At 39.7% G+C, this 19,267-nt stretch overlaps 2 protein-coding genes across 3 annotated transcripts in view; both read right to left on the bottom strand.

Annotated features, from left to right (window-relative positions):
* The window catches only part of larp4aa (La ribonucleoprotein 4Aa), a 34,188-nt gene extending 30,900 nt beyond the window's left edge, over positions 1 to 3,288 (bottom strand). For both annotated transcript variants that reach the window (XM_063014921.1, XM_063014920.1), the window contains exon 1: positions 2,573 to 3,288. In XM_063014921.1, coding sequence (XP_062870991.1) covers positions 2,573 to 2,857 — 285 coding nt within the window. In that variant the 5' untranslated portion in view covers positions 2,858 to 3,288. The remainder of the gene's footprint in view (positions 1 to 2,572) is intronic.
* Positions 3,289 to 5,035: 1,747 nt separating this feature from the next.
* On the bottom strand, positions 5,036 to 19,129 carry pfkma (phosphofructokinase, muscle a). Its single transcript, XM_063016120.1, has 22 exons — positions 19,042 to 19,129; positions 15,726 to 15,799; positions 15,499 to 15,576; positions 15,222 to 15,411; positions 14,253 to 14,418; positions 13,985 to 14,029; positions 12,983 to 13,091; positions 12,677 to 12,772; positions 12,116 to 12,208; positions 11,673 to 11,798; positions 11,508 to 11,572; positions 10,659 to 10,722; positions 10,409 to 10,555; positions 10,242 to 10,312; positions 10,048 to 10,135; positions 9,162 to 9,314; positions 8,644 to 8,808; positions 6,848 to 6,909; positions 6,617 to 6,728; positions 6,414 to 6,513; positions 6,071 to 6,176; positions 5,036 to 5,924 (listed from the first exon to the last, which is right to left on the bottom strand). Exons 1-22 carry the CDS (start codon positions 19,127 to 19,129, stop codon positions 5,768 to 5,770), a joined length of 2,355 nt encoding a protein of 784 aa, XP_062872190.1. The 3' UTR covers positions 5,036 to 5,767.
* Between the last annotated feature and the right edge of the window lie 138 nt (positions 19,130 to 19,267).

Here is a 19,267-nt window from a genome sequence, read left to right on the forward strand (position 1 = left end):
GAAACGTTTCCTGTAAGTCTTCACCAGGTTTGCACACACTGTAGCTGGTATTTTGGCCCATTCCTCCATGCAGATCTCCTCTAGAGCAGTGATGTTTTGGGGCTGTCGCTGGGCAACACAGACTCCACAAATTTTCTATGGGGTTGAGGTCTGGAGACTGGCTAGGCCACTCCAGGACCTTGAAATGCTTTTTACGGAGCCACTCCTTCGTTGCCCGAGCGGTGTGTTTGGGATCATTGTCATGCTGGAAGACCCAGCCACGTTCCATCTTCAATGCTCTCACTGATGGAAGGAGGTTTTGGCTTAAAATCGCAAGGACAGAAGAGCTTCTTAAAGAAGAAGTTACAGGTCTGTGAGAGCCAGAAATCTTGCTTGTTTGTTATTGACCAAATACTTATTTTCCACTATAATTTACAAATAAATTCTTTAAAAATCCTTCAATGTGATTTCCTGGATTTTTTTTTCTCATTTTGTCTCTCATAGTTGAAGTGTACCTATGATGAAAATTACAGACCTCTCTCATCTTTCTAAGTAGGAGAACTTGCACAATCAGTGGCTGACTAAATACTTTTTGGCCCCACTGTAGCACCTTTTGTCTGAACCCACCCATTTTTCTTGTGAGCAAAAGTATTGGTATATTATTAAAGTGAATAAGACTTAATATTTAGTTGCAAATCCTTTGCTTGCAATAACTGCATCAAGCCTGTGACCCATTGACATCACTAAACTTTTGCATTCTTCTTTTGTGATGTTTTTCCAGGCTTTTACTGCAGCCTCTTTCAGTTGGTGTTTGTTGGGGTTGGGGTTACTCCCTTCAGTCTCCTCTTTAGCAGGTAAAATGCAGCTCTATAGGGTTTAAGTCTGGAGATTGACAGCTTTGCTCTTGACTGCAATTAAAACCAAAGTCATGATTCAAAATGACATCATGGAAATATTATTCACCAAGAATTCTTCAGTTTGAAGAGCTTTTTAATGCAGAATCAACAGCACTTGAGCAAAAAGTCCTCTTGAATTCAACGGCACTGAAAATGAGCATTAGCATTACGAGGCAGCAATGAAGGGCTGAAAAGCATACCAAAAAAAACTACACTTTTATAAATAATTAGTACTTTTTAACACTAATAACCTGGAATGCTGTTTTGAATTTGTTCAGTTTGTTGGGATGTGATTACGATTGTGGACACTTATCCATTAAACAGTGCAGTGCAACAAGGTGAGGTTCCAAATACCAGTTCATGTCCTGGCCCTGTGATTAGCACAAATAATCCAATAATTAAAAAACAATTAGATCAACGATCTGGATCTCTCCGACCTACGATTAATTTTCTCCGTAACTTGTAAAAAATGTAACTTGTTACAGCAGAATGAAGACAGGAAAAACAGAAAGAAATACAACTAAGTAAAAAATATTGCACACACAGTGTGAAGTTATTTACTCTAAAAAATATCTACAAAATAATATATACATAAAAAATATGCAAAATATAATTTTTGCACTTATTGTAAATAATTTACATATTGCACTTGTTATTACTTGTTATTACACCCAACATGAAAGATTAGGTATGAGTGATATTCTTATATATTATTATTGTTGTAAGCTCTGACGGCTGCTGGAATGAAGGACCTGCGGTAGCGCTCCTTCTTACACAGGGGGTGGAGGAGTCTGGTACTGAAGGAGCTTGTTAGGTCTCCTACAGACTCATGGATGTGTGGTGATGTCCAGAATAGGGTTGGGCGGTATGACGGTATTACGGTATGCCGCGGTATTTAAAAATGGTGACGTATTTAAAAATTGTGACGGTATTTTAAAAAAATGAGAAGCGCCAAATTTCTGCTTCAGGTTTACCTTGAAAACTGAGACTTTAAGACATTCGCGCATCCACAGTAAGGGAGGGGTGGGAGTTACCCCCCACCCCCACGCGGTAATACCGTATACCGCGGTATTTTCTTCGTGTATCCCAACTTGTTTGGAAGCTGGGGTCAGAGCGCAGGGTCAGCCATCGTACAGCTGGAGCTGAGATGGTTAGGGGCCTTGCTCAAGGGCCCAACAGCTGGGATTCAAACTCTTAACCTTTTAGTTGATAGCCCAAAGCTCTACCCACTAGGCTACCACTGTCAATAACCTGCAAGTGACTTATTTTGGCCAAACTGGGGCTTTCCACATCATATGACTGGTTTAAACTCTATGAGAGATGAAGTATTTCTGCTACTGGAGTTTCACTTGGCCAGAAATATGTATTTTCCCAACGCAAGCTTATTACACCCAAGTTGGGACCATTTACACAATACTGGGCTTTTTCACTTCAGCTAAGTGTTGCCCAGTAAGGAAGTGTTACTGCCATAGCTAAAGATTTACTGAATTAGAGGATATTTTACATGAACCAACTGATGCTTAAGATGATGCCTGATGGCACATGTGGCTTCTTTTGACGTTTCCCAACCTGGAGTATTGATCCACCAGGCTGCAGTCTGGCCCTCTTGGCCTTATTTATATAGACAGCATCATGAATTAAGATGTCTTGGTAGGTTTTACAATGTGTATGTCTATTAAAGAAACACAGTTCCCTACCATGTTACTCGACTTCTCCCCTGTTCCAGGTGAGGGCCTGTCCACCCCACTGGGTCCTGGATCAACTTCCCCACAGGCTTTGGATCCCGGGTCCGCCTCTTTACAGGCTTTAGGTCCCGGGTCCGCCTCCTGACAGGCTCTGGGTCCCGGGTCAGTCTCCAAACAGGCTTGGGGTCCTGGATCTGTCTCCAAACAAGCTATGGGTCCCGGTTCCGCCTCCCCGCGGGCTAAGGGTCCCGGCTCGGCCTCCTCCTGCAGCGGCTCTCCGGCCTGGTCTGAACTCATCGGCCGCTCCTGGCTTCACTCCTCTCCTCCGTCCTTCTCTCTCCGGCCTCTCCCACGTGTGTTCCGCCCGCTGTTCTCGGCAACCAGCTATCCAACGAAGAGATGCGGCTTCTAATATACGACGTGTCGGTGTTTAACAGCTGACCGATGCGCGTTCACTGACTCAGCTGGTTAGGAGCGCTCAGGCTGGGTGCTACCGTATGGATTAGCTCTGCTGCTAACTAGCGAGAAGAAGCTACAGCAGGTCGGTTAGACGAACACGACAGTAACACGCGAGTTCAGCCTCTAATCGCTCTCCGCGTCGAACAGCTCAAGCGACGATGCAAAGCCGCGCATTCCCAGAAAACACGCAGCCCGAAGCGGACACACAGGGGACACGCACTTTACCTACGAGTGGGCAGACACTAATGCGCTCCGCCACCGTCCCGACTTCCACCACGACCTCTTCATGCCCTCTGAAGTCTCCTTTAACATCCGGTTAACGTTCGTTTCTAATACAGTTCTATTTTCCAAACAGCGCCTCGTTCACTACACAGGTGCTTTAAACTACACTAGATCTGAACGAGTAGCTAGGGCACACTGTAGTGCCCTACATTAATAAAAAATATTAATTTAGGCTTCAGCCTTAATCAGAAATGGCTGACAGACCCATTTTCTAAAATAAAAGTCCTCTGGGCTTTTAATGCACACACATAACTCCAGATCTACCAGCGATCTTTGTACATATGACTAAAAAAGGCCATAAAAATGTCTGTTCTTAAAGGTCCACAGGACAGATATTTGTATTGTTCCTAATTGTACAGAAAAGTGAACACATTTAAAGTACACCATAAAACAGATCTGTTAAAGCAACACGATTGAAGGAAGCATAGCATTAGCCTGAGAAAACAGCACCTGAAAAAATCCAGGTCCAGACCGAATTGTTTACATTCCTCCAACCATTAACTTCACCACAATCTTTTTTTTTTTTTTGCTCATCAGTGACAACAAATGGACTTATCTGCTAAATTGCAAGCACATCAGGGTTCTGTTTATGGGTCAGGTTTCCTCTGTAACCACTACAGCCAAAATATTACCCTAAAAACAGCACTTAGTTGTCATTACATTTACATGTTTGATCAAAGACTACATTCTGTGTTTTCTTAAGGATTTACAAACCTACTAAATGTGTTCTTATTTCCACACTAACCTACTAAAACATCCCACTGATACCTTTGAAATACAATCTCTTTTCAAAATAAATGTATGAGTAGGAAAGAACAACAGAAAACATTATCACTGGGGACAACAGTCTGAGACTACTAGTGAACATGCTTCTATTTTTGCATATATTGTTTATTGAATTTAATACAATGTTTTTAGCTACAAAACTTAAAACTCAAAGCTTTGCAACAACTACTTAAAGACCTTGAAGATCAAGGAGTATTTATTTAGTCATTTGGACGTTCATTAATTTATGTAGTTAGGCTCACTGACTTGTTTCATTAATTATCTATTTATCTTCTAGTAACCACATGATCATAACCTTTCTACAGGATTCATTGTTTCCTTAATGATTATAACCTTTCCAGCAAAACAGCTCCAAACCATAGTGCTCCACTCCAAAATCTGAAATATGGGACAAGGGTTTTGTGCATTGAATCCTAAAAGCACATTCTTTGTTTTTTATTTGTGAACATCGTCCCAAGTGTTAAGAAACATATATGTATTCTTTTTCAGTTACAATAACACACATTTTGTTTAATGCTTTTTTGGGAAAATTGGACAATACATGAACAGGCTTTAACAAGCTCTAGATGGTGTTTGCAATTAACTACATCCAAGAAAGCAACAGTACTAGATCTTTATCTGTAGTGTGTTTGCCTTACTGTAAGTTTGTCTTATAATTAATGGATAAACTCAGGCGACCGTTGTTGTTAACCTGATGTTATTCATCACTTTAATCAATTAGTGTGTTTAAAGAAAGCCATGAAACTAGTTTGTGTGTTTAGACAGAATGTGTGTTTGTCTGTTATAATCTGGATAAGATCATGTCATATTTCTGAATAATTAATGCAGGAATTAAGGGAATTCCAGAAGGTTTACAAATCAATATATGTTGTCTGAAATTTACTGACAGAAAATGTAATAAAATTAGAGAAGCTTGTTTATAAACAATTTTTATTGATTTTTTATGCTTTACACGGGTTCTATAAATACAGCAATATTGTTGCGCAGAATAAAAGAAAGATAGAAGTGAGAACTACTCTGTGCGACTATAAAAACTAGTGGCACATTAAAGAGCAAATGCGTGGTTTTGTTTGCACAGATTTTTTGGTAGAACATTAAAGGGTTTCATATTAATAATTTATGCCACTCTAATAATGAATAATTCATTATAATGTAAATAAGTAATTACTAAGTTACTACCTCATGATATATTAAGCATTTAACAATGAGTCATCAGGTCTGTTAATGACTGATCAGTATTTAATAGTTTATATACTCATTAAATATCTATTCGGTTTGTACGAATGTATTAGTCTTGTAAATTAAGCTAATGTGCTAAAGCAGGGGCTTCTTTCTTGCACAGCAGCCTCTAAGCATGAATGGTGGTGTAAAACTTGCTTGACTATTTTAATTCAAATTCAGCTTCAGAATAATAACAGTTACAGAAATTATTTAAATCCCAGGACTACCACTAAATATGTAACAAATGTATCTAAACGCTTGGCTTTAATTGTAGTCTGACAACTGCACATATGAAGGAAATGAAAATGCCAAAAATGATCACTGTCTTTTCTTCAAGGCTGCTGAATGGAACCAAATCAATTATTGGTCATCTGTGGTGTAACAGCATACTAAATTATTAATATTTGACCCTTAATGTATAGTATTACTGTCCTTCTCTCTCCCCCCCTCTCTCAGTCTCTATAACATTTTCCCCGACAGTGAAACGGGAGCTCTTTTGGTGATAATGTGCTCCATATGAGCATGTTCTGAGGTATCCAGGTTGATCTTGTACTTGGCCAGGATCTTCAGAATTGGCCTCAATTTTAACCACCACTGATCCTTTGGAATACGGTGCCTAAAGGAGAAAGAGTGAGAGAAAGACATGAAGTCATTTAAGATTTTACGCTCCTTTACAAAAAATCTGCATTAAGAAGAGACATGTAGACAAAGTTCTAAAATAGATTAAATACATGTTTTTTAGGGTTACAAATGTGAACTCACTCAAAATCAGTCTGCTCCTTCAGCTCAGCCAGAGCCTGGAACATCAATCCTCTTTTTCTCATGCCCAACACACACGCAGAGTCTGGGGTGTTGGCAAAAATTCGCCCTGCACAGATGGTGTGGTGATGTAGTTATGTCATACATTATAATACGTCATCTGCATACAGTATTGGGTAGTTGGCACCCTTCTGTGGGCAAAACACCCCAAAATAGCACAGTGCCTACAGCACCCCCTTGTGTAAGCCTTTTACTTGTTAAATGTGAGGGAGTCACATGCCATTTATAAAGTGCTTTGCATATAAAAAACTAACTAAAAAGTTAACATTTTAGATTTGACTCTTACCGTGTCTGTAACACTGTTTCAGCTTATCAGTAAGCCAGAGAACCGCCTTAGCACCCATCTTAGTGGCAAAGTTTCTGTCAAATGGAGTTGGTGTACCACCCTGACACACAAGAAGGAAAAAGCAATTCAGTTTTTAAAAACAACCTTTGCAAAGAATGCTCGCCGTAGGTTTAACGTGACCACAAATGTTGATCATGGCTCACCTGCTGCATGTGTCCGAGTACGTTCTTACGACAGTCAAATACCCCCTTCCCTTCCTCTGAGTACAGGTTAAAGATGAAGTCAGTGGTGTAGTTGGCATTAGAGTTCTCATTTCTACAAAAAAAGGAGTTTAAATATTATGTTATATCATTAGAATTTTAGGTTTTAATTCAGAATCCATTCTGTTAGAAAAACTATTCAGTGCCTTGGGATGTATTTAGTTCAACACCCACCTGAGAATCAGACCTCTCTTAACTGTAGTTTTCATTTTCTGCACCAGATGTTCTACGTTTGTCTGAAAATGCAAAGAAAACAGAGCAGATTGTAAAAACGAAAGTAATCTACAGTGTATCACAAAAGTGAGTACACCCCTCACATTTCTGCAGATATTTAAGTATATCTTTTCATGGGACAACACTGACAAAATGACACTTTGACACAATGAAAAGTAGTCTGTGTGCAGCTTATATAACAGTGTAAATTTATTCTTCCCTCAAAATAACTCAATATACAGCCATTAATGTCTAAACCACCGGCAACAAAAGTGAGTACACCCCTTAGTGAAAGTTCCTGAAGTGTCAATATTTTGTGTGGCCACCATTATTTCCCAGAACTGCCTTAACTCTCCTGGGCATGGAGTTTACCAGAGCTTTACAGGTTGCCACTGGAATGCTTTTCCACTCCTCCATGATGACATCACGGAGCTGGCGGATATTCGAGACTTTGCGCTCCTCCACCTTCCGCTTGAGGATGCCCCAAAGATGTTCTATTGGGTTTAGGTCTGGAGACATGCTTGGCCAGTCCATCACCATTACCCTCAGCCTCTTCAATAAAGTAGTGGTCGTCTTAGAGGTGTGTTTGGGGTCATTATCATGCTGGAACACTGCCCTGCGACCCAGTTTCCGGAGGGAGGGGATCATGCTCTGCTTCAGTATTTCACAGTACATATTGGAGTTCATGTGTCCCTCAATGGAATGTAACTCCCCAACACCTGCTGCACTCATGCAGCCCCAGACCATGGCATTCCCACCACCATGCTTGACTGTAGGCATGACACACTTATCTTTGTACTCCTCACCTGATTGCCGCCACACATGCTTGAGACCATCTGAACCAAACAAATTAATCTTGGTCTCATCAGACCATAGGACATGGTTCCAGTAATCCATGTCCTTTGTTGACATGTCTTCAGCAAACTGTTTGCGGGCTTTCTTGTGTAGAGACTTCAGAAGAGGCTTCCTTCTGGGGTGACAGCCATGCAGACCAATTTGATGTAGTGTGCGGCGTATGGTCTGAGCACTGACAGGCTGATCCCCCACCTTTTCAATCTCTGCAGCAATGCTGACAGCACTCCTGCGCCTATCTTTCAAAGACAGCAGTTGGATGTGACGCTGAGCACGTGCACTCAGCTTCTTTGGACGATCAACGCGAGGTCTGTTCTGAGTGGACCCTGCTCTTTTAAAACGCTGGATGATCTTGGCCACTGTGCTGCAGCTCAGTTTCAGGGTGTTGGCAATCTACTTGTAGCCTTGGCCATCTTCATGTAGCGCAACAATTCGTCTTTTAAGATCCTCAGAGAGTTCTTTGCCATGAGGTGCCATGTTGGAACTTTCAGTGACCAGTATGAGAGAGTTTGAGAGCTGTACTACTAAATTGAACACACCTGCTCCCTATGCACACCTGAGACCTAGTAACACTAACAAATCACATGACATTTTGAAGGGAAAATGACAAGCAGTGCTCAATTTGGACATTTAGGGGTGTAGTCTCTTAGGGGTGTACTCACTTTTGTTGCCGGTGGTTTAGACATTAATGGCTGTATATTGAGTTATTTTGAGGGAAGAATAAATTTACACTGTTATATAAGCTGCACACAGACTACTTTTCATTGTGTCAAAGTGTCATTTTGTCAGTGTTGTCCCATGAAAAGATATACTTAAATATCTGCAGAAATGTGAGGGGTGTACTCACTTTTGTGATACACTGTAATTTATTGTAGATCAGAAGATCTGGTGCTTTGAACATTCACCTCCAAATCACAGATGTTAAATTTATCCTCATAGATGTATGCAGCATCAGCACCTGCAGCCAGGCCGGACATGGTGGCCAGATAGCCGCAGTATCCACCCATAGTCTCAATGATGAACACCCGCCGTTTAGTGCCAGCAGCCGACTGTTTGATCCTGTCACATGTCTACAAACACAGACGTATGGTATATTGTCAGAAGTATGTGAACACCCATCCTAATTATTAAGAACTGTTTTATATAAGACATTCTCCTAGTCTCCAAGCCACTTTAATCTGTTTCCTTTCAGGTTTTCTTTCATCCCTTTAGGTTAAGGTTGGGGGGTAAGTTACAATCTGGGAATTGGACACAATTAGATTAAAATGTGCCATGCAATGGGACATGTCATTTTAACGATAATAAATGAGAAATAAGCGTGGAGTATAATGTTTTGTGTCCATTTAATAACCCAGGTTCTTACTGAAATAATTGTGTAAAAGGAATACAGATTGTGTGATGCTGTGCTGGGCAGAACTCTGACCGTGGTGATGGTGTTCAGGGCAGTATCAGCTCCAATGCTGAAGTCTGATCCAGGAACGTTGTTGGAGACGGTAGCCGGAATGACCACCATAGGGATACACAACTCCTCATACCTCTCTCTGGCCTGGACAAGCTCAAGCCCACCTGAGTATGCCTTTATAGGAATACACACACAGAGAGAGAAAGACATGTAGTTCTGAGTAAACAGATAGTAAACAAACAAACACAATGTGTAAATAAAACTATATACTAAAACTAAAAATTACAACTAAATACAAACCACTGCAGTAACTAAAACAAAAGAAAGAAATGATTTTATGTTTTAGTTAAAAACAAAAACAATGAAATTTCCAGTAATTCATAAAATTTACAGCACATATATTTTTAATTTAAATATGAAATACACAAAATTAAATATAATTATATTATAAATACAAATATTTTTTCATTTGAAAGGGTTCAAATAAAGAAAGATACAAATGTAATTGATACAAGTCAGATCCAAAAGTTTACTTTTCCCAAGAAAATAAAGACGTAGAAATAGAATTAAAAATGGTTAAAATAAATAACAGAAAAATACAAATAAACTAAATATAAATAATAATTCATTTATGTGACTGAATGAAAATGAACAAAATAATCCCTAGACAAGTATTTCATTCCCATTTTTATCATACAATTAAATAAAAAAAAATTAAATTAAAAATTACATTAAAATAGAAAAATAAATTAAAAATTACATTAAATTACAAAATTAATACAATTAAAATACATCCACAATAAAATCTATTTAAAAAAAATCTGATTCTAACAGGTCCTTCAGCACTTGGACCTCCAAAATGAAACCTAAACTAAAATACCGGATAGTAAAATTACACATTACAGACCTCAAATCCTCCTATGATGACCAGACCATGAATGTTAAACTTGGCGATGTTCAGGCTAATCTCCTCGATGTGCTTTGCTGGAAGAGTTCTATTAAAGAAAGTTAAGAAATAAAAAAGTTATCAATTCAGATGCAACAATATAAAGACTGTGGTAATGAGTGTGTAATTATTGATTTGTTGTAGCGTCTGCAAACCTTTTGGTGCCCAAAACTGAGCCTCCTTTTCCAGTCCAGCCTCCAACAGTGTTCCAAGTGATAGGCTCAATCTAATGAAATAATTAAATCCACATATACCTTATAATGACTAGACGCTAGTATTCGTGAACGATTTTAAAAGAAAAGACAGAACACAGGTTCCTTACCCTTCCCTGAGCTAAACCCTCAAATCCGTCATGTACAGCGAACATGCAGTGGCCCTGAACGATGCCGATCCTGACAGCAGCTCGTACAGCCGCGTTCATGCCAGCACAAGGTGCTCCAATATTCAGTATGGCCACATTAATGTTACTCTGAAACAGAGACGAAACAAACAGGAGAGGAACTTACTTAAAAGCCTTCTGTAAACACATAAGTAAAACTAAGTAAAATGTGAACAACAATGATGCTTCTTACTTTGACGTCTGGGAGATGCACGTGTGCCAGCAGTTTGTACGTGTTCCAGTTATTTTCAAAGCTCCTGGACACAGACACAAAAATCCTCTTTTTATAGTCAACCTACACACATCTGTATTTAATCTTTAATAAGAATTAACTGAGGGAACTTCGCTTAATGGTATCCAGTGCTGTCTGGTTCAGTAATATGGGCACATTTCACTGGGGTTAAGGACAAGTTATTGGTTTAAAGGAAGGCATAGGAAGGCCAAAAAAGTAACACCCAGTAACAGTGCTACAAATAAAAAAGCCTACATACTATAAGATGGCATGCATGCAGGAAATTTCCTTAACCAAAATGAGCAACATCTTGAGTATAAAAACAAATAACCAGCCCAGGTCGTAAGCACAACAGGGATTCAAAAAAACGTCAGATTATTTGCACTTCTTGTATCAATCAGTAAAATAAATTACAGTATTGTAATTTACAGGATTAAACCAAAGAAAATGTCTTTTGTTTACACAAGGTTAGTGCTCACTTTAATACTTATTGATGGTGGATGTTTGGACATTCAGGGAAAGTTTATTTCACCAGTACAGAAACAAATCTTAATGCATGTTTTTCTTGATTCCTGAGGCCAGTATCGTACCAGAACATGTTTTAACAGTATTGTCAGATAGATGGACACTGGTCTAGTTTTTGGCTTCGAACCTAATTTAGGCAGCCACAGAAGCCACTGAAAGGATGTAACAGTAGAGGAGTGAAGATGGAGTTTACTAAATGTATGTTTATACAAATAAAAACATGAACCACATTACACAGCTGCAAACATGAACCCCAAAGACAATGGACCTAAATTACACACATACCTTCCCCTGAGTTTCAAGGCATCATCATATCTGCCCTCTTTCATAGCAACTGTAACATCTTTGGTCTGTGGGAGAGAATAAGGACAGTATTGGACAAAAAAACAGCCCATTAGCAGGTATGAAGGTGGACCGTTCTATTATGTTATGATGTAGTGGGATACGTACAACTTGTACACATTCCATCAAGGGCAATCTGACCGCCTGGTTTCCAGACAGTGAGACCACACAGGCTGGTGTTTCAGGTGTGGCCTCCAGAAGAGCCATTACAGCCTCCACTCCCATCCTGCTGCCCTGTTACACAGTGGAAAGATTTCAGACAGAGAGAGAGAGCTTTAGAGAGGTAGAATGGTCATCGTCTGAATATGGTGGAATTTTGAAATTTGAATTTATCATCCCCAAAATATTATTAAATTGCTATATTATGAGAAGAACCAGTTCAATAGCAAAGACAATTATGCTTTGATGAGATGAGGGTAAAAGAGGAAGAGGATGGCCAACAACAACATGTATGGATGCAATTAACAGAGCAATAAACCAGCAATTAAGAGGCCTGAAGACATTGAGTAATGAAACAAAAAACAAAAAAAATAAATAAGGAAGAAACCCACCAGGATTCTGTCAAAAGCTGACGGAGTGCCTCCTCTCTGAACGTGGCCGAGTATAGTGGTGCGCGTGTCATAGCCCAGCCTCTTACTTACTAGCTACATATGGAGACAAACAGAAAGATTATCAAACCTCACTATTCACTTTGTCATGAGAACTGAAAAATGTGTGTGATATGTGAGTTAATTTGCACTCAAAACTATCATTAATCTGCAAAACCTGTTTTGCACAACCAGTACTACGAAATGTTGTTTTACAAGCTTTAGAGTCGGGCAGCACAGTAGCACCATGGGTATTGTGGGTGACCCATTGTTTAGGATCCTGGGGACCATAGTTTTATATCCTTATGTCCAGTTGGGTTTCCTTGTGGGACTATATTTTCTTCCCAACTCCCAATGACATGAAGTTGGTGGATTGGCTCTAAATCGCTCCTAAGTGTAAGTAAGTGAGTGGATGGTTAAATGATTGATGCTGTGTAAGGTTGGTGTCCTGTCTTTAACTGCTATATCCTACACAAGATTTCTAAAAAGTAGTATTTAATATATTCCATTCACAGTGCCACTTACCTCTTTGACCTGATCACAGGTAATAGGTTTGCCATCTCGACCCATGGCTCCCTCAGCGACGATTATCACATTCAGACGAGATCCCCGGTTTCTAGTCTGAGAAGGAAACATCACACAGTTGTAGACATGCACTCAGGAGGCCTTCACATTGTTTACTGCTCATTAATCATTTCCTCGTTTGCTTGCTAAATTGTTGGCATGTTATGATACCTTAGTTTAGGAAAACACAAGCTGCAGCCCAAAATCTACTGTGTGCACAATAAATAACAAAAATTAACAATCCAAACTGGTCTGTGACGTTGGTACCTCCATCAGTCTCCTGCACAAGTGGTCCTCCCAGCCATCATCTGGTGGCATCTCTGGAATGAACACCCAGTCAGCACCACAGGCCAAAGCAGTAACCAGGGCCAGGTAACTGAATCAAACACACACACACACACACGCACACGCACACACACACACACACACACACACACGCACGCACGCGCACACACACAATACTTAAAGTTCATTTTCATTTTACTCTGATTATCAGTGATTGTTTCTCCTATAGAAGTAAGTAGCTCTCAAGTTAATGCACCTGTGCATTTAAGGAAATTGCATATTGGCCCCAATGAACTTACAGCAGTAAAAACCCGGCACAGTTTGTGAAACAAGGGACAAAGTTATTCAACACATTATAAAAATGCAGTAGATTTCCTAACTCAATTAAATTTAGCACCACGTTTAGCAGCAATGACTGCAGTTAAACACTTTCTATAATTTAATGTCATTCACATCACTGTGTAGAAATGTTAACCTATTGTTCTTAGCAGAGCTGTAATAATTAAAACACACTGCTTTTATTAATTATTACATTTGTATTAAGTTCAAGCTTGGACTTTAGCTAGGTCACTCTAATATCTCAGGTCTGTTTATATGAGCCATTTAAAGGTAAACTTGCTTTTGCACTTAATTCTTTCTGCTGCATAACCCAGATACACCTCAGCTTCATCTCGCTGACTGATGATCTTACATTCTCCTAAAGACCTTTCTGTCAGGCAGTGAAAATCATTGTTCAGTCAATAAGCCCTCTCATAAATCCTTAACTAAGGCCTACGGATGTCTGGAGTTCCTCGGATGTTTTTCAAAGATGTTTTTTCACGTCCTAAATAACATTGTCATAATCCAAAGTCCTAGTTTAGCTTTAGGTCACAGATATGGTCAAAGACCATAAGCTTTTATCCAAGTTATTCATATATAAAGATTAAACATAATTCATGACAACATGGATTTAACAGTAATTAAAATGACAATACTGGATCTTACCCACAATGCCTTCCCATGACCTCTAGAATAAAGGCACGCTGGTGGCTGTGAATAAAACCAAAGTGGGAGACATTAAAATCTTACATCATAATAAGTACTGAATGTTGTAAAGCTTATAACATGTCACACTCAGCCAGTGATATGTTTTCATACTTAATCGTTTCCATTTCGTAACATCAGTACTTCTCTATCACACAGCTTCTAATCTGGGACGAGGTTAGAAAACACAAATTTTTCAGGACACATGCACTAAGTAGCTTCTGCTCACCTCTGAGCTGTGGTAGTGATGCTGTCCACAACCTCCATGATGCGGTGAAGAGCCGAGTCCGTCCCAATAGTCATGTCTGTGCCGCAGAAGTCGTTGTCGATGGATCCAACCATTCCCACAATATTAAGATGAGAAGCTGACTTAGCCTCGTCTTTAGTGAGCTTGCCTGAAGGAAAATACAGTGTTGTTAAACCAACAAGGGAGCTTAATGTAGCCTGTACTAGCACGCCTTCTGCAAGTACATTATGCTTGGCACTAAAATATATTCTTGGTGCAGACTGGACAGAGTACAAACATATCAACCAGCTAAAATAAGTAATACATCTAGCTTTTTTTAATGTTGTGATGCTTTGAGGGCCTAACAGCTGACCACCACCTTGGAGACCCAGGTTGGTCTTAGTCATGCCACCAATCTGGTTGGGCGCTCCACAGACACAATTAGCTACGTATAAGGCAGAAAAGGTTTTTAGGGAAAATCAACACTGACTCCTCCTGTCTGATCAAGGCACCAAGCAAATGGTGGACGAATAAATATAGTGTTTTCATCCATGCATTTTGTACCTTCATGTATAATCTGCCACTGAACGGCAAAAAGAAGAGCCTAATGGCTTCACACAAGTTGGAGATGGTGTGTGCTAGTCTGCAAAGTTCCTACCACTTTGGGCATCAGTACTAAACTGTGGCGAAGCTCGCCTTCTTTGCACCTTGAAGGGTGGCGTCAAGCTGAGCGTTTATAACAGGTCTATTTTAACTTCGTAGGCTTCTCAGCAACAAGTCTTGAAGGCCCAACACCCTGCACAGATTTTCATTTTTCCTGATCCCAGCACACTGAGCAAACAATCATCCACAAGTTTAAAGTCTTCCATAGGCTCAGTCAGGTGTTTCAGGTGCAGGAAATAAAAAGTTAAGAAGCTCTGAACTATGTGAAGAACCTACACAAGTGCAGAAGTGGAAACCCTGAAGACTTACCTTTGCTGACCAGATCTGCCAGCAAGTCACTCCACTCTGTGCGGAACTGATTAGCACCAGTCAAACTACCATCTCCACCAATAACACACAGGTTGGTGATACCCCGTTTGACCAGGTTGCAGGCAGCCATAAGGCGTCCCTCTTTAGTCTGAAAATCCTTGCAGCGGGCACTGCCAATGACTGTACCACCCTATCAACAAAACAAATATATATTTTATATTAATTATTATTTTATAAAAAAAATACTGAATGTGTTCATGATAAAGTAAGGACCTACCAGCTGTAGCATCATAGAAACACTCTCCCAGGTAGCAGGTCGAATATGGTCACCTCCGTCAACCAGGCCCTGATACCCCTGCACAAAGCACCACAACAGCCATGCTAAGAACAAACACTCAGGTAACATTCGTACCAAATCATTTCATGACCCCACACCTGAAGATTATCTTACAATTGGATAACTATCAAAAATAGTTTGATTGTGAAATGCCATGTAGTCCTGACCTCATGAACAAAAAAGACTTTGGCTCCCGTGTACAGGCCGACTCTGACTGTGGCCCTCACTGCAGCATTCATTCCTAAAAACACAAAGTGTCGTTTTTATTTTGAAAAAAGAGAAAAAGAATATACTTTTACCTTCACCAGGATTTCTCATACACAGTCCTGTAGGGTCAATGCCTCTCAGAGAGCCTTCAGAACTAACGCTGAGATACCCTGCCTAAGACTTTTAAAGATTTCACAAATAGTTCACATATTTCTCAACACACACTGCATGGTCAAATAAATGTGGACACTACTGCTGATCATTAGGTTCAGATTTTGTAGCTACACCCATTGCTAATAGGTGTATAAAATCATTTCAATTCAATTACATACAGTCAATTATAAGCTTCCAACTCTTTCGGAAACTGTTCAAGCTGACTGTGCCGCCCAGAGCAAAGCAAGCTCCAAAAGACATGGTTTGATGAGTTTGGGGTGGAGGAACTTCTGTGGCCCTGACCTTAACCCCTGTAAAGATTTCGGAAATGAACTGGAGTGTTGACTGCAAACCAGGCCTTCCTGTCCAACATAAGTGGCAGATTAAATCTCAGAAGAGTGTTATAGTATATGCACGACGGTTCTTCAAAAAGTTCCTGCACTTTTTTAAACTCTATTTATTAAAAAGCTCAAAAACAAACGACATCACTTTTCTACATTGTCACCTTCTGATGTGTCGTACCAACTTTTTAATGCCATCAGCAAAAAATTTGGTTTTTGGTTGAGTGTGTAGACACTGATGCAGCGCTGCTTTCACATCATCATCACATGACAATCTTCTTCCCCTTAAAGCTTCTTTGAGCGTCCAACAAGGTGGGAATCAGATGGTGCTAAATCCGGACTATAAGAGCCTCAGTCTCTCAGACATGAGCGTTTACTACTCCTCCACCCTCACCGTTTATAACCAAAATATGAAGTGCAGAAATTTTTTGAAGATCCCTCGTACTATATAAAATGTTAGCTAATTTTTTTACGCTGAAAATTGTCTTCTGTTAGACCTCTTAGGACTGATGAGAAAAGAGATTTAGAGCGTATGTCAGAAAAGCCTAATATTCATGTGTTGGCATCAGAAGTTGTCATGGTTGTTTATTAGTTGAACACCTTAAAACATTTGTTCAGCTTTCCCTCCAAAGCAAACCTCCAATACATGCATCTTTCTAGGCTATAGGTCTAGAGAAAAATGGCTACTACATTAGAGCAAATTTTGTAAACTGTCAATATTATTATTATTATTATTATTGTTATTATTAGCTGGGGAGAAATAAGCTTTGCTTTTTATTATTTGGCAGAACACAATTTGAAACTTCAGCCAAGATGGTGCAATGGTCAAATGTAATGGATCTGAAGACCTCAGACCAGACTAGGATTTTTGCAAATGCACTAATGATAAACATGTGAAGACAGATCTGACTTGAAAACGTATACTTAAACAGGGGGAGGGTGAATCAATTGAACCTTGTATATGTTATTGAAGTTTGCTGTAAAGGCCAGGATGCACGAGCTCTGTTGTGATAAAGACAGCGCAGCGGCTCTAGTTTCAGAACAGCTGTCGGGCTTGTGTTCCTGTTACAACTTTGTGTCATTCCTGAAAAAGGTCAGTGGAGCTAAAATAAGCTCAACATCATAGAGAATGAAGTCTGGGACAAGAGGAGCTAAATCTAAAGGATACAGATCGTCTAGTGTAATGGAGACAAGCCGGGGTTGACTGAAAGATAGACGATCATAGGACAGCCAGATAAATAAAATCAGAAGTGTTTAAGGAAACCATGGGCCATAAAGAGAAAACTAGGAAGAGTGAAAGGGGCAAGCGGTCAAAGTTCAGTAAAGTTAAAACCTAGTAATGTTATTGAAAGCATGGAATGAGCTTAGCTTCATCCTAGTGTTCAGTTAAACCACTCTTAAATAATCATTCTCTACAGATGCTGTCTATAGCATGGTAGCAGAAACTGTGGCTCATTATTGGGGCCCTACTACATTCACGGGAAAATGTAATTCATTTCACAAACCTCGGATTTTTACAGAAAAGTGCCACATTTCACGGCAGTCATTGAATAACACTCATACATTGAATGATGTTTGTGTTCTGACACCCAAACTCTGCGTCCACAGAATTAGTTGGGAGTTTTCCATACTCAGTTACCCGAGTCGTGTTTTTAGCTGCTTTATGCTTCGGAATCTTGGACATTTTGTTGAACCGATAGCTAGTGTAACGATGCCGAGCATCTTTACAGTTTGCTGAGTTCATAAAGAAAGAAATAAACTGTACATGGACAAACTATCAGGAGCTGAATACTTTACTGGCTTACTCTTTTGAGGCGCAGCACAGACTACACATTGATGATTACGCGTGTAGAGAAGCACACTTTTACATTTATTATGGAATCCACAAAGGGAAAAATGCGTAAACACATACATCATACATCAACAACATTGTCAGCACACTACAGTAAGTCTGCTACAGTAACTTAATTGCAGTATGATAGCTAGGATCACCTCATATTGCATATTGCACCTCATATTTTATATGTTAAACACAAACGGATTTTCACAGTCATAAATAAGGTAGGGCCTTACTTATTGGTGATCCTTTATCTTACTTATATCAAATATGTTTCCATCCAAACAGAAAACACAGCAAGTATTCATCAAGTTACTGTTTTTAATTGCTTAGAGGTCCAAGTTTGGTGTTCCTCACATTAAAATATACATCTCTGCACTGTGTTTGAACTTTGCACAGGGTTTGAACTGGGAATCTGCCTTAAATTTTTTTAATTTTACATTTACAGCATTAAGCAGACGCGTTTATCCAAAGTGACCAACAATTGTGACTGAATACAATGCAAACAGTTGAGGGTTAAGGGCCTTGTTCAGGGACCCAACAGTAGCAACTCAGCAGTGGTAGAAATCACTAGTCCAGCACCTTAACCGCTGAGCTAATACCAACCTATTTAAAGTTTCTGTTATGTTGTCCACCAGATGTACATTCATTATACAAATATAATTACTGTTAAAATGCTCTTTGAGTTTAAAAATACTTTATACTGTACTAACATGCAGCACTTTAGAAGTGATTTAATGAGTTCTTCTAGCTAGGTAGCTCCTCCAGCCAAAAAAACATCAAACAGAACATTAGTCTTACATTACACCACCCTAGAAAGCACAAGATATATCGTGCCTCAGCTCTAGCTCTACTCCAGATCTCATCCACTGACCAGTGGCCTCTCACTGGGTAAATTAAGATACAGCATGCAGATACTGATTACACTTCTAATCCCACGGTTACCTTGGGCGTCCCCTCCTGAGGTTAGGACAGCAATAGCTCGTCCAGCACCCATCTTGGTGGGATCCATTCCTGAATGTGTTTGAGACATGATAAAAGCTGCTTAAAAAAAGTGTTGAAGGGAGAAAGTGGTGGTTATGCTGCTGTCCCCGAAGAGACGCTCACGCGGAGAAGGTTTTTATAGTACAGCACCCGCCCCTCACCCCAGTCCCACCACATACAAACAAAC

This window comes from Trichomycterus rosablanca, chromosome 19, assembly GCF_030014385.1.
Source record: "Trichomycterus rosablanca isolate fTriRos1 chromosome 19, fTriRos1.hap1, whole genome shotgun sequence".
NCBI lineage: Eukaryota > Metazoa > Chordata > Actinopteri > Siluriformes > Trichomycteridae > Trichomycterus > Trichomycterus rosablanca.